This window comes from Onychostruthus taczanowskii, unplaced genomic scaffold (assembly GCF_017590055.1).
Source record: "Onychostruthus taczanowskii isolate IOZ18803 unplaced genomic scaffold, ASM1759005v1 scaffold90, whole genome shotgun sequence".
In the NCBI taxonomy this organism is placed as follows: domain Eukaryota; kingdom Metazoa; phylum Chordata; class Aves; order Passeriformes; family Passeridae; genus Onychostruthus; species Onychostruthus taczanowskii.
Genome location: NW_024506994.1, coordinates 116,867 through 131,953, shown reverse-complemented (window position 1 = coordinate 131,953; position 15,087 = coordinate 116,867). Strand labels below are relative to the sequence as shown.

Genomic DNA, 15,087 nt, shown 5'->3' with positions numbered 1-15,087 from the left:
ATTCAGGGCTAGTAGCTCATTTCCTCAGCATCTTCTGAAGTTCCCAGCTTGTTCTTCCCTTGTAAGGCAGCCACACACTGGAAACACAGGGATGAAACCATCAGATTTCTCCCCAGTGGTGGTTCCAGTAAAAAGAAATGGAACCTTTCTATATTCTGCATGCTGCAGTCTTACAATGCTTTTTACACTCACCACAAGGCCAGGTAAAGCCAACACACAGACTTGAGTCCACCCTGCAGCAGTGCAAGAGTTGCTTTCATTACCCTCTTGCTGGAGCTATTCTACATTTTTTTCCCATTTTACTGTCATCTTAACTTCCAGCTCATTAGTCCCTATCACATGGAAAGCTTCTCTTATCCCTCTGAGACAAACACATTACATCTACCATATCTGCAATGCCTCTGCTTCTGGATTAAGTTTCAAAGCCCAGTACAAAAGTTATGTAACTTAAGCAGGGTAGAGTGTCCGTAATTTGCAATCGAATTAGAAGAAAACAACCTAAAAGTACTCACATTAAACCGAGACAATTTTAAAAAGTACATTTTAAAAAGTACATTCACACACACTATGCAGGAAACTGAGAACTCAAGCAAAATCCTCACTGATGGAATGGTATCAGCAGATCTTGTTGCCCTGGGAATGGACCTGAGAACAAAACCATGGAGAAATCTTTGCACCACTGCAGCAAATGCTAAAATTTCCATCAGCTGGAAAAGAATCAAGAATTTTCTTCTGGCACAGAAGAAAACATGTTTTCAAATGCCCAGAAGTAATTGATAATTTGTATCACCTTGATCAACTATGATCTCTCACCTTTGTGCTCAAATCTGTTGCAGATTGTTAATTAATACTACAATCTTAAAGCTGCCATTTCTCCCTTCTCCACCCTGTATTTTCTCACACCACCTTCCCATATCCCTCATTTTCTAAGACAATATTTCTCACCAAGCAGTATTTTTTATCCACCTCTATTAACCATTAGTTTATTAATTGCATTTAACTCTTGCACAGTGTTAATATAAATTTTGTATGAAATATTTGAGAAATTCCCTTAAATAAGTGGAAATTACAGTTGTAAATTTACTGTTTTGAATGTGATTAAACTATAAGGTTGCTTCTGTAAATGCAGTGTCTTTGTGCACTGCTAATGAAGGCTGACCTTCATTTAGCAGCCTTTTCCTTGGGCCAGAAAACTGATATCAGAACTTGTGGTTGGATTAGGACTTCTGATGCTATTAAAATAAAGAACAGCTGCTGCCCTAACCACATTAGAATGGCTTTACTGCACTTTTTGATTACTATCAGCTAGAAAAACAGGATTTTTGTTGACTTCAGAGCGACAGTTTGCTGGAGGGAGAAGGGCAAAACTGTGTTTGATTATTAGCAGATATTTGCTGATAAGAACTACTTAGTGGAACAAACCAAAGACTCTTCTATAAATTACATAAAGGCAGCTTTTCCCTTTGGGAGCTGTAGCTCTTGCTTGTGTCAGCAGATACCAGAAGGGTTGACTTCTTCCTTTAATATGCAATATTCCAGAGTTAGTTTCAATGAGGCCCAAGGAAGCTCCTGCAGAGTTCATGGCTGTGCTTCATTCCAAGTGTGACCTGCTGTCTTACCATCTTGGCTTTTATTGCTTTATAAAAACATGCCATGACTTAGATTGCCAGACAAGAAAAAAAAAGGGAAAAAAACCCCAAACAGGAGTAACACTGCTCAAGAATAGCAAGTATCACCAGTTACAATAAATCTTATCATCCTAGAAAAAAATATATCCAGCCATAATCCTGGAGAAGAAAGGCTCAATATTCTGTGCTCATGCAGTCAAACTCTAGTATTTTCAAGAAAGATAATCAGAAGGAAAACTCTATCAACACCAAAACTCAGTCAGCAGAAGTCCCTGGCTGAACCCCTGTTCCAGCTAACCCTGGTGGAGTTCAGAGGAAAGCCACACCAGCCTCAGTGTTCCAGGCCAGATCCAACTTCCTCAAAGATCAAAAGGCATTTGAGTCCAGGAATTTAGTTCAACCTATTACAGGAGACAGACAACTGCCAAGTGGAATCTTAACCTAAATTTGTACAGTGTTTAGGGATATCTAAATCAGACCTACCCACAAGTTAATCCTACAGTGGCTGTTGTGCTGCAGAAAGGAGTAATTAAGAGGATGATTTTTTACTGACTTGCACACAAGACCTTGCAATTCCCTGTGGCTCCCAGAGCCTGTTTACACATGTCATAACAGAAGGCCCTCATAAACCTTGGCATGGATTTACTAACACCTTTGTTAAAATGTCTCATTATTCAAAAGTCTGTATTTTAGTAGAACTGGTAAGAAAATTATATTCCTGAAAAAAAATAAAAAAGGAAATACCCTGAATGGTCCTTTCCCAGGAAAGATTTCCCACCCATCCTGGTTTGAGATAACACATTCCCTCTAGACTGCAGAGTAGAACACAGCCACAGAAAACCAACACTAGAAGAATTTTTCCATAGTTGCTCTTAAGGAAAAAAGTACATTTCCAAATTTAAAAAGCAGACAGTAACTGCTGTCTTGTGTGTTCTGCAAAGAACATTAATCAGGTTATTTTTGTAATTTACAAACAACTAGTATAGTTAAATGCTTTGAAGCACAACATCAGATTTCAGCTGCAAGGAATACAGGCCTACCTTTAACCCAGTTGGTCTTTTGCCAGGCACGTTCTCCCATTGAAACAAGGGCATTTGTGCTACCAAGAACACTGTGCATGGATGGGAAAATAACCTCAAGTACTGTAACAATTATTAGACAGCATCCACATGACAGACTGTGGCCTTTCAGGCCCAGAAATACTTGTTACTAACTTTTTGGTTGGTTGAGGAGTTTTTTTGTTTCAAAAGAAAACAACACCAGCAGCACCACAAAACCACCAAACCACATCTTCAGAGCAGAATATTGATGCAATTGAGGAATATTCAGAGCTGGGTAATTCCTGCATGCTAACAGCATAATCTCCAGAACAACCCAAGAGAAGATGGAAGGGATGCCTAAACTACACTGACAACTCCTTACAGCTCCTTTGGAAATTCTGGAGATCACCTCAGAGGAAATTACCATCAGACCCTATACACATACATAAATGCAAGTTGTCTTGTTAAGAGCTAGCTACAAGAGCAGCCTTAAATCATCTCCTTATAAATATGCATTGACATTCTGAATATGCAAAACACACCAATCAAAATTAACTCATTTTCTGCCTCTGAACCACAATGAATACTCAACAGATCCCAAATGTCAGTGAAGGTGAACTTCCCTACTTCCCCTTCTCCAGAAAAACCTCAGCTCCTTATGGTTACTGTTGCTTGAGACCTAAGGAGTTCCAGACTGAGATGCTTTGTGGATCTTACTGCCAGTCACATTTAGAGAGTGCACATGCTACAATACATCCAACTCCATGAAGTTACTGCTTTTCTTATCAGAGCTCCTCAATAGAACTCACACCTGAGCTGTGAGCAAAGCACAGGAACAACAGCTACAGGAAGAGCTGTGACACCACATCCCATTCCATGTGCCAACACAGAGCTGGATAACGAGGTCCAGCACCTCGTTACCCTTTTACCATGGTGTAAAAGGGAGGTTTATGAATGACAAATAGAGAATTGTAGAATAGTTTGGATCGGAAGTGATCTAAAAAGATGATCTAGTTTCAGTCCCTGCCATGGGCAGGAACACCTTCCACTATACCAGGCTGCTCCAAGCTCCAACCAAGCTGGCCTGGAACGCTTCCAGGGATGGGGCATTCACATCTCTTGGTAACCTGGGTCTCATCACTCTCACAGTAAAGAATTTCTTCTTAATATCTAATGTCAGCCTACCCTCCCTTTGGCTTAAGGCCATTTTGAGGCTAAATATCAACAGCTTCTTTCAGTTGTAAAGAGAATGTGCATAATGAGGCTGAAAAAAATCAGGCCTACCACTCCAGCAGTGAGATGGAATATCAGATGCAGAGCATGGAAGATCACAGGTGTTTTCAGACAAAACACTGTATTGCTCAGAGATGGTTCATAGGAAAAGTATTTTAAATTAGTTACAGAAAAAAAAAATGCAATAGAAAATGAACTTCTGAGTGCATATTTCTTAAAGCAAGAACAGCCTCCCAAAGCTTTATTTTAGTGCTTCCAAAAGTGCATATAAAAAAAGCAGTGCTTGGCTGTCTGCAAACAAGCACCCAGGGAAAAGTGCAAAATAGGATTCCCAGGGGGCAGCTGTGATTCATGAAGGACACTGCTCCTGCAGCCACTCTTTGCAAGCTCTCTGGATTTTCATTTTATTAGATGCACAGACAGAGCATAGTAAAGAAACACTTTCACAGAATGACAGGGAGTAACACTCATCCCATTTATAAAGCAGGGCAAAGAAAAGTAGGTAGATTCCACAGCATGAGGCACACTCTGCTTCAAGAGGCAGCTTCTGATAATGTTATCATATCAACCACCACCAACCTTAAAAGGTAGAAAAACTGAAAGTAAAACAAAGCAACAGCAAGTGTACCAGGAAGGCAAAGTGAAGCCTGCATTCCTTTCCAGCCTTGGAGCCTGACTTCATCTTAGCTAGGGTGACCTTGCACCGGGTCCAGGCTTGAATACTAATATTAGACTAAAAAGAAGTGTGCCACCCTCTAAACATGATGATGACTCAACACCTAGAGGCTTCAGTGACGTAATATGAACAAAGAGATTCTGACTTCACAATCTAGATGCTTAAAATTCAAGTCAAAAGGAATAGATTTTCCTTCCCCTGCAGACACAAATCCTGCTTAGAACCTCCCAGAGCATCATCTTGAATTAGCCTGTAGGAAAAGGGAACTGAAGTAACATTTCACACATGGCAGCAGACACACTGGCTCCACTTTGTTTAAAAGGAGCACTGAACAGACACATTTCAATTATCTGCTTCAGTCAAAGCATCAGCAGAAAGTTTCGGTTCCAGAATTAACATATAAAAGTTAAAGACAACACAGCACACCAGTGAGCAGTCCAGTGTATTTCACTGAACCTTAAAAATAAAAATAGGTGTATGAAAAGGGGCTTTGTTTTTGTAAGTACAAAGGGGAAAAAGACTTTACAAGTAAGGCTACAAAGAGCTCTTAAAGCATCATCCTTGGACAAATATTTCAGCACCCACCTGAGGGAACCTCAAATATTTTTCAGAATCCAAGTTCAATAATACATCTTAAAAAAAAATGTCAGAGGAAGTCTAACAGAGGCTTCTGCAGCAAGAGCAGGCAATCATCCAATATACGTAAATAAAGTTGTAATGTGAAAGAATCCCTCATGAAAATAGTAATTGTTTTCATAGTAAAGTCTTTCTATTAAAATAGGATTATCTTTTCCATTGGCTTGTTAGTTTGACTTTTCTCCTTCCTGCCCCACCCCACCTCCATTAAGCTCACAGTTGAGAGAATGCATTTTTAATCACCTTCATTCCCCCATCTTGCATTCCCACACTGGCCCTCTGCATCAGAAGAATTAATACAAACTTCAAGAGATGTTCACAGATTCACAGATTGGAGGAGGTTGGAAAGGACCTCTGGAGATCATCTTTTCCAACCCACCCATGGCTCAAGCAGGGCCAGATTGAGCTCAGCTATCCAGGACCATGTCCAGACAGCTTTAGAGTATCTCCATGGAGAGAGAGACTGCACCACCTCCCTGGGCACCCTGTGGTATCACTGCCACAGTAAAAATCGTTTCCTGATGTTCAGAGGGAACCTCCTGTGTTTCAGCTGATGCCCATGGTCCCTGCTCCTGGCACTTGGCACCACTGAAAAGAGTCTGGATCAGCCCTGTTTGCACCCTGTCTTCAGGGGTTCACATACACTGCTCAGATCCACCTGAGCCTTCTCCAGCTCAACAGGCACAGCTCCCTTGGCCCTTCTTCAGAGCACACAGGCTCCCATCCCTTCATCTCTGTGACCTCCCTCCAGTATGTCTACATCTTCCTCATGCTGGAAATTCCAGAACTGGAAACATTTGAGCAGTATTTTCTCATGCAGAAAAAACAATAGTATCTCCTATTGGCTTAGATTACATTGGCAAGAAAAAGCACTTGGTGGGCTTTGGCTATCACTGCCTAGGTAGCTTCACCATAACTAAAATGCTCAGAAACTGATGAATCATTCTTTATCTGAAATAAAACCATCAACTTTAATGGGTGCACCTTTCAATTTGAGTCAAAAGAATGGTAAATAAAGGAGCATGCAACTTCTAAAACGCTTGAGGAAACACATCCTTCCCTCATAAAAACATACCCTAATAATGAATATTATTAGCTTTGTGTAAGCATCTCCTGAGGCACTACAGCATCTGAAGAAACCATCGTAAGAGACAAAGATGCTTCACTTTGACAGTGTGTTTACCAGCCCCAGCCTGAAGGAAGTTCGGGTCACAGAACAGAAAGGTTGGTTTTACAAAACAGTGATACATGCATAACAAAAGCACAACAAAAGAGTTACCAGCCAGAGTTTAAGGGCTATGGGTAGCAATTAATTGCTGAAACACTCTAATGCCCACCCTCAGGAGTTATCAGTCATGGCCTTTGGCTCACCAACACAGCTGCTTTATCAGGAAAGCTAAAAGGAGCAGCACCTCCCATTCAGTCACACTACGAGCCAAAAATAAGTCTCAATTTTGCCATATCTTGCTCACGCATAAATAGTCCCATCAATATGATAAAACCCAGGGTTAAAGGTGTAGTTTTATTTTTTGCTTCTTTATAGTAAGACTTCCATGACCCAAACAAGTCAGTGCTGTACACTCCAAAACACCAAATTAATCTGCCCCTACCATTAACAGCTTTATGCCAAAACAAATGATCAGAACACAGAACAGTGACAGGAGCAAAACTGAATGTGATCCCAGCTTAGCAACAGATTATCCTGTTGGACAATCTTCTCCACACCTTCGCTGGATTTTAGGAATTAAAAAGCTCTGTATTTTGAGCACACTGTAAAGAAGGTACAATTTCATTTTGCATAGGAGGAAGGCTGTCCATGATGGGAGTGGAGATAAGCAAAGCCATCTCCCCTCAGCTGTAGCAAGCTGCTATCCTTCTGAAGCTGCTAGAACATCCTGCACAAATCCTTAAATGCCCATAGTATCGACCCAGTTATCTGGGGCATTCTCCTGATCCAAGCACACATTTCTTTCAAGGAACACACCTGGAAGGTAGGGAAATATTTTTTGACCAGATGCTCTGTTACTGAAGCAAGATCAGTAGTAGGTAGCATTAATCTATATTCCCCTTTTCTTCAGTGTTTCTGGGCAGTCAGTTCCAAGCAGCTTCCTTGAAGCCTGATGGCAACTTCATCTTCAGATCCCAGAGTCCACAACTCTTCAGGCTCAGGATAGTGAGACCTCAGGGTGCCAGCCAGGAGAAAACCCAAGCCTGTGTCTTTCCCTGCAAAGGACATGGCCTTCAGCTGCCAGAATTCCTCACCTTCAGAGAATGAACATCCAAACTCAGGCTCCCTGCAGGTGCCATCATTGCTTTTGACAGGAGACCAAATCCCTTCTAAGAGGGATTGTAGACACACAGCACTGGTGAAAGGGCATTTCTGACACAGGACTCAGAACAAACCAAATCAGCTTATCCCCAGCACAGGTGTACGTGCTGCCAGTAGCTGCTGCAAGTCCCCATTCCAGCACAATCTGGAATTTACCCTGTATCTGATACAAAGGAGTTAAATGCCTTCAAATTAAAACCTGTCTTTAGTGAGTGTATTGCTTAGATATTAGTGTGTTAGAAGTTTGAACTTGACATTTCAGCCCCTTGGACACCTCAGATAATGTAACTTTAGAACTGACAGAGTAACTTCTTTACTTTAATGCTGTTTCATGCTAAAGCCACTCAGAACATTCCACCCCAAATCAAACCATTACAATGAGGGCCTTCTCTGGCTTCCTTTACTAGCTAACTTGTAACTTCCAATCACACCTTCATTTTACTCCTAAAAGTGCAGATCAAAAGTAAAAGTAAAAAAGCTTTACTTTTTGCAGAATGAACACCACAATTAAACAATTTTAGATATAACCATTACTGCAGTACATACTTTTTAGAAGCTTAGTGTACCATTACATATACTTTGGATCAAGATACAATTGAAGATATGATTGTTAGCACCATCTATGAATAGTGATCACGTGAGATTTTAAAATTTAGCTTAGCAACTTGACAATATTTTTATTTGGAATTCATGTGTGCTCTTATCTTGCAGCAACAGTTATTAATAGAAAGGATTATGGATATTAATCAACTTGGAACACAAGACCATGTTCTACAGGAATAACAAAAACCATCATCAACTCCCCAAGTTCTTGGATTTAATGAGAAATCTGAAGGTAATCCCATCTTGTTAAATAGAGACTTAGAGGAGTAACTTACCTGCAAACACAGCTTCAACCCACAGCACACACAGGGCGTTCACAGACCCGCACGTGGCACAGAACATCCACCTCCACAACCCAGCTGCTATTCTTAAGACACATCCTTAAGTCCTGCAAGTCTTTGGGGATTGCTATCCCACATACTTACATAATCACCCATTCCATTTTCTAACTAAGCCATCAGCTAAATACCAGAATGCAGCTCTCAAAAGGGAAAGCTCAGGAGCAAGTGGGGATAGAATCTCTGCAGGGTAAAGAGAGATTCTCTTCTTCCAGGTGGGCTTCTGTTTCCTCCCTTTAAAACTGGACTTTCAGACCCCTTTAACTTCAGTCAAGTTCATTACCAGATGGTGAGAAAATTCTGGAAAATGGCAGAATGTAAATGCAAGATGCTTATTAGCAAAAGGCCTGTTCAATAGAATAGGGAACTATTTTTCAAAATTGCAATTTAAAGTGTAGAATTTGTAATATATAAATGCCCATTTTAAAGCTCATATTGCAGCACTAATCTATATTACTCAAACATACACAAGACATTATTACAGAAGACAAAAATGCCTAAAAAAAGTAAACCCAAATAATTCCACTTGTACAGCCTCACCAGACATCACTTTCAGTACCTTTAACAGGGAGCCTGTATCCTTAGAAATCTTGTTTTATTCCTCTTTTATCTGGAAATCCCCCCATTAAAAGTCTTTGTCCATTCTGGCCAGCTCTAGTCCCAGTGATTTTGTAGTTATATCTGGGTACCTCAGACAGTTTCAAGCAAAACCCACTGTACCACTGTCATCTTGTTTCTGAATTGCAAATTCTGAACAGGACACTCAAGCAGCTTGAGATGTGCCTATAACAATTAGCTCAGACTCATTTCATCACACAATAAAGCTCTAAGCCGTCAGATTTATATTCTTGAAGTCTCAGACAGAAATAATACTAGACTAAGAAACAGGAACTGAATGCTTCCTACAAGAGTTGTTTTTTTTGTTATTGTTATTATCTTAAGACCATGTTGTTCTCAACATTGTTTTAGATTAATTGCAGAGTTCAAGATATTTTCATGAAGATTCTCATGTGTTTTTATCTAGAAAATCTGAAGTGAATGACAGGGAGAACACAGTAGTACAGATAACTTAAACATGCCAGACCTTATCTCTCTTCTCTGCAAGTACATGAAAGGAGGTTGGAGTGAGGCAGGTGCTGGTCTCGTATCCAAATTAGCATCAGTAAGACATAAGGAAAAGGTCTCAAGGCATGCCAGGGGAGGTTTAGCTAGGATATTAGGAAAAAATTATCCACCAAAAGGATTGTCAGCATTGGAACAGGCTGCCTAGAGAAGGGGTTGAGTCACCAGCCCTGGAGAGGTTTAAAAGATGTGTACATGTGGTACTTGGGGACACAGTTTAGTGTGACTTGGCAATGGCTGGGCTAATGGTTGAACACAATCCTAAAGGTCTTTGCCAACCTAAGAATTCTCTAATTCTGTGAGAAAATACAGAAAGGCAGCCTCCCATCTCAGTGATCAGCAAGCAGGAGCAGCAATCACATATTTGACTTTGCTGTTCCCACCATCCCTGCAGCCAAGGTTGCCATGAAGACACAAACCTCCATTTCAGTATTCTGCAAATCTTAACAAAAGAAAAACATTTTATTTTTTGTTGACCTCAGCTGACAAAAGGCTTTTAAGCTCTTGAAATAAATGTCAAAGCAGAATGCTGCCGTTATCTTAGAAAGAAGTCATATTTGTGATCAAGTTTCTTTGCATGAAACTGATCAAACTGTTTCACTGGTAGCAATAAACAGATATAAAGCATAGGTTTCTCTTACAGGGAAAATCTGGAAACAGACACTGTACCTTACTGTCCTCATCCTCAAACACGGACTGGTGAACATTACAGGCGAAGAGAGAATTTGGGAGATCGTTGAAATCAATTATTTCATGAAAATCTTCCTCTGCAAAACATCTCTTCAGGCCATTGTCTCCATTGATAGAGTAGAGTAGGAACTGTCCTCCATCCTCCGGGATGCAGCCGTACTGGCCAAGGCCCCGCATTCCAAAGAAGTAAGAATCTCCCCTCATCCCTGGCAGCACAGAGAACATCACACAGTTACACAATGTATTTAAACATTCCACACCCACAAGGTAACCCAGAGATTCTTAAGTCTGGGGGCTCCATTTGTAGAAAGTAAATTTCAGGCTATTTCAAGGCAACAGCTGGCCTCTGACACAGGGCACTGAGACCAGTCTCACCAAGGTTCAAACATGGGCTTTAACTTCATTTATTAGCACAGAAAAGGCCTAAACATACCAGTACAAGCTTCTGAACACAAGCAGAAGAGACATTACTTAAGGGCCCCTTGCCCTGTGAGAAAACACTGTGCTGTACTTGAGTTTAAGAGAACCATGTTTGTTACTGGGAAGGCTGCTGGTGCTTTTGAGTCTGCAGGCAGCTCAGGAAACATAATGCTCAGGATAAGAAGAACTTTGAAAATAACTTTGAAATTTAAACCAGGCTTCAAGAAGGGAAAAAAAAAAAAAAAAAAAAAACCAAAAAAACACAACAACAAAACAAAAGACCCTTATGGAAAGGAGCATGAACACAGCATCATCAAAAAACCAGTACAACCAAGATACATCTCTGCTTTAAAGAACACAGCCAATTTTTTCTACAGTTTAAGTACAGAACTTAGGCTGGTCTTCAAAGCCCATTAGCAATTTCTTTGTATCTTAATCACACTAGGAAGCAAATAAAGTTAAGGGAAGAGTGAGCTCAAGATGACTTTCAGCACTTTTAGGAAAGTCCTGCTGATTTTGGAGCCTTTATCCCAAATGCATTAGTACAGAAAGGTAATTTTAAGGCACACAAAATGAGCCCATACATTAAATGGTATCACCACTGTTGTTATGAGAGAAAGCTTCATGCCAGCCAAGGGGAGTAAGTCAAGGTCCAATTAATGATCAGTGTGTTAATTAGTATTAAATCTGGTATTTAGCAGTCTTTAGCAGACATCAACCTATTGCATCTACAAAGCCCCAGTAAGTTAACTAGAAGTTTACTGGATAATAATCTATTCCCTTTTATTTGTGTCTTTCAATAACAATATGCAATCATTAGCTCCTTTTCCTCCTAGCACAAGCATTTAGAGAGTTACATAAACCCAGTGTGCTCATCTGTTCTGCTCTGCCCTTGCTCTCTTGCATACTTGCTATTCTCTATAAATAGCTGTAAATATTAGCTCAAACACACTATATAGAACTGCTGTCCAAAATTAAACCATATGGGTTTATTACACTTAATCTCAGTAAAGCTAAGTTATGGAGCTAATTTGCCATGGCTGTGCCTTTCATATAACCTCTGCTCTGAAATGAGATTTGGATGATGACAGCGCACATCATTCCATAACATCAGGTTATGGAAATATCAGTAATTGTTATTGCTGGAGTCTCATGGCTAATGACAGTAGTTCTCAAGTACACCAGCTGAAGCCATGCTCAAAAGTACTGTGCTAACCTGAGGATGGGTTTTCAGGCTATCAAACACATGCTTTGCTTTCAGCAGCTCAGCCCAATACTAGCACAACTACCTCCAACTAATTTCAGTTTAGAAATTAAATTCTCATTGGAAAAAGGAAGCCTGAACAAATGGCAGAAGAGATGGCCACAAGTTCAGCAGTACACGTTCGTGTAGGAGAGCTCACCCTCACAGCAACGTTGCCTCTGGTATTTGAACCAACTCACTTCAGCTTTGTGTTACTGCACATTTCATGGTAAACACATCCAGGGAAATACTGCAAAGAAATCCTCACAGCAGCCAGAAACTTCACATCAGAATGCAGTATTTTCTCTAGCAAAAAGCTTTAAAAAATCATCTCCTCCAAAAACAATCATCTCTAAGCATGTTTGTCATCATGTCTAGCCTGTGTCATTAGGTTTATGGAAATGAAGCTCAAGCCCAGTGTGTTACAAAACACAAGTTACATGGCAGAGCAGACTTGTGCCAGGCTGTGGGAAGAATTTCATTCACAACAGGCAAACAATTTGCAGCCAGGGAAGACACTGACCATCTGAGTTAGACTGGACATGCTAAAGTTGTAGGAATCTGGATTATAATGTTAAAGCAAACAAGTTTCACACCTCCTTTCCCACGGCATAACAAAGCTAACTGTGCAGAGAAGCAAAGAATCTCAATCTATTGACAGAAGTCAGAAAAGTATATAGACTTTCTAATTAAACAGTTGTTTATTTTTCTCTCCTGGGAGAGCCATATTATAATGAAGTACTACATAGGAAAGCTGTTAAGTTAGGAATTCAGCAAAACCACTATGACAAACAACAAAACAGAGCAGGATTTTAAGTTATAACCATGAATGTCAGGTTTTTAACCAACAACAAAAGGAACATAAGCTGCAGCAGCCAGGATGAGAAATAAATAAATATTTGCATCATGTGGCAGCAGTCTTGCTCTGCTAGAGCTCTTGGATAGGAAAAGCTTGATTCTTTTTTTTCCAGCCAATTATTGAGACCCAGTGGGACTTGGGTATTGGCCAAGTCTTTTTAAGAAAGTCACTGTCTCACAGGCTTTTGGCCAGCTTTTCTCCCAGACTTGCAGGTAGGTGTCTGTGCCTGCACAGGCACCTTTTACTCTTAAGATGCACCCAGAGTTCTGATTAGTGCTCCCTCCACTAGCAGGTTAACTTATACCTGATTCCTAAATCCTCTGCCCAATTTATGATGGGATGGTTAAGAACACCTGTATGGAGTAACTGCTGTTTCACAGATTCTCCTTTGCCATGCACTGCACCATAGAAAGCACAGCACAGCACCACAGTTAAAACAGAAACCTCACTAAGAAAATACATACATGTTCCCAAGAGAAATAAACTGCCTGTGAGCCTGAGCTCAACAATAATCAGAGGGGACAAACATACTTGAATCAACATTTGTTAGCAGACTTCCATCAGAAGTTATCCACAGGCATAAGATGGAAATCTTACATATTTCTGTATTATGAATAATGTTACACATACAAAAATTTACATATATATATATATGTAAAAAATCATAATTACATATTCTTTATTATGTCTGTCAAACCTTAAGGCTCAGGTATCATGTTGGTACTGTTTTGTGGCTTCTTTGAAATTACTTAGAAATTACTTAGCCTTAGACTTCAGGCAGTCCTCAGACAAAAAAAAAATTCTTTTTCCAACTATTCAACTAATTTAGAATAAAAGAATTTACATTTCAAATCCCTTAAAACAATTAACTCCAAGTCATGTATCATCCATTAACTGAATTTCCATATAAAATCAGCCCAATTAAAACTAATCTTTTATGTTACGATAATACAACCACTGGATCACATTCCCATTTATGTTAAAGCTCCTTTCCACAGCTTCTGACAAAGTAAGTTAACTTCATCTCCTTAGGATCCTTTTTATATTAAAAAAAAAAAAAAAAACAACAAAAAAAAACCCAAAAAAAAACAATTACCAAAAAAACCCCTACATAATAGTAAACTGTACTCACCTTCCTTTTAAAATGCAATGAGTTTAGATAAAGTTATGCATTTGTTTCTCCCCTCCCACATCAGATTTTACAAATATTTAAGGTACCAGAAGTTGCCATACAGGATTAAAAAAAAGTGGCAATGCCATTAAAAAAAATATATACACGAATATAGGCACTATCTAGAACCAATATTGATGCTAAAATATCCAAAATCTTACCTGGGATAACAGCAAACTCTGTCAGGATTGCTCCCCTGAAAAGTCTGAGACACTGAGGCAGATTCAAACCTGGGGCAAACAACTCCATGTAACCCCCAGCTAAAGCTGGGCACTTGCCACATCCATTTATTCCCTTTATTTAAAGCACACCTGAATGTTATCTGTGTTATTTCTGAATTTGGTGTAAGGTTTGGACCCTCAACTTTAATACATCCCACAGAATGAGAACCTCAAGAGTGCTGCACTTTTAACCCTTGGAGAACCACAGCAGCCACTTCCCTCCCAGACCATACACATCACTTCACTCTGACGTGGGTTACTTCAAATTTCTCCTCCCGTGGTCCAGGTGTGCAAAGGTTTCTAATTTGGGATGGCTCCAAACACAAGGCAAACACCCTTCCCACTGGCACAGATCAGGTCGTGGCAGTGTTCAGCACTGGAGATGCTGTGACCAAAATCCCTGTAGAGATTCCAAGTGGGAGCTCTGTGTTCATTCTGTTACCTCACTATTTTTAGACACAGTACACCTCTAATTAAAATTAACAGAGGCCAGCAGAAAATTATATTCACTGGAAAACAGCAGTAGCTCACTGAAGTTTCTCTTTGAAAAATTACACTTATTTAGTATAAAACTGAAAGGGTAAAGATGTACATCTTCTCATGAAGTCAGATCCCTGCAGAGCCAAAACCTTCAGCAGAAATTGTATTGAATGAAGACAATTTGAGGACATGAAGTGTCTGAATGAACCAATGCCTTCTATATCACTGAGCATTTATTGATTTATCCACTGCTTTTATGGAAACTAATAAGGCATTTCCTTGGTGAACATTTCCCTGTCTTTAGAGTTTTTAAAAAGAATCCCTGAGGAACATCAAGAAACAGGCACATATCTCTTGAAATCACCAGGAAACTTAACTTTTTTTTATTAAACACTGCT

General features: G+C 39.9%; 1 protein-coding gene across 1 annotated transcript in view; it reads right to left on the bottom strand.

Annotated features, from left to right (window-relative positions):
* RCAN2 (regulator of calcineurin 2) overlaps positions 1-15,087 on the bottom strand; it is an 85,034-nt gene that overhangs the window by 66,124 nt on the left and 3,823 nt on the right. Inside the window, exon 2 of the mRNA XM_041426187.1 lies at positions 10,275-10,501. Within this exon, the coding sequence (XP_041282121.1) occupies positions 10,275-10,499 (225 nt within the window). The 5' untranslated portion in view covers positions 10,500-10,501. The remainder of the gene's footprint in view (positions 1-10,274; positions 10,502-15,087) is intronic.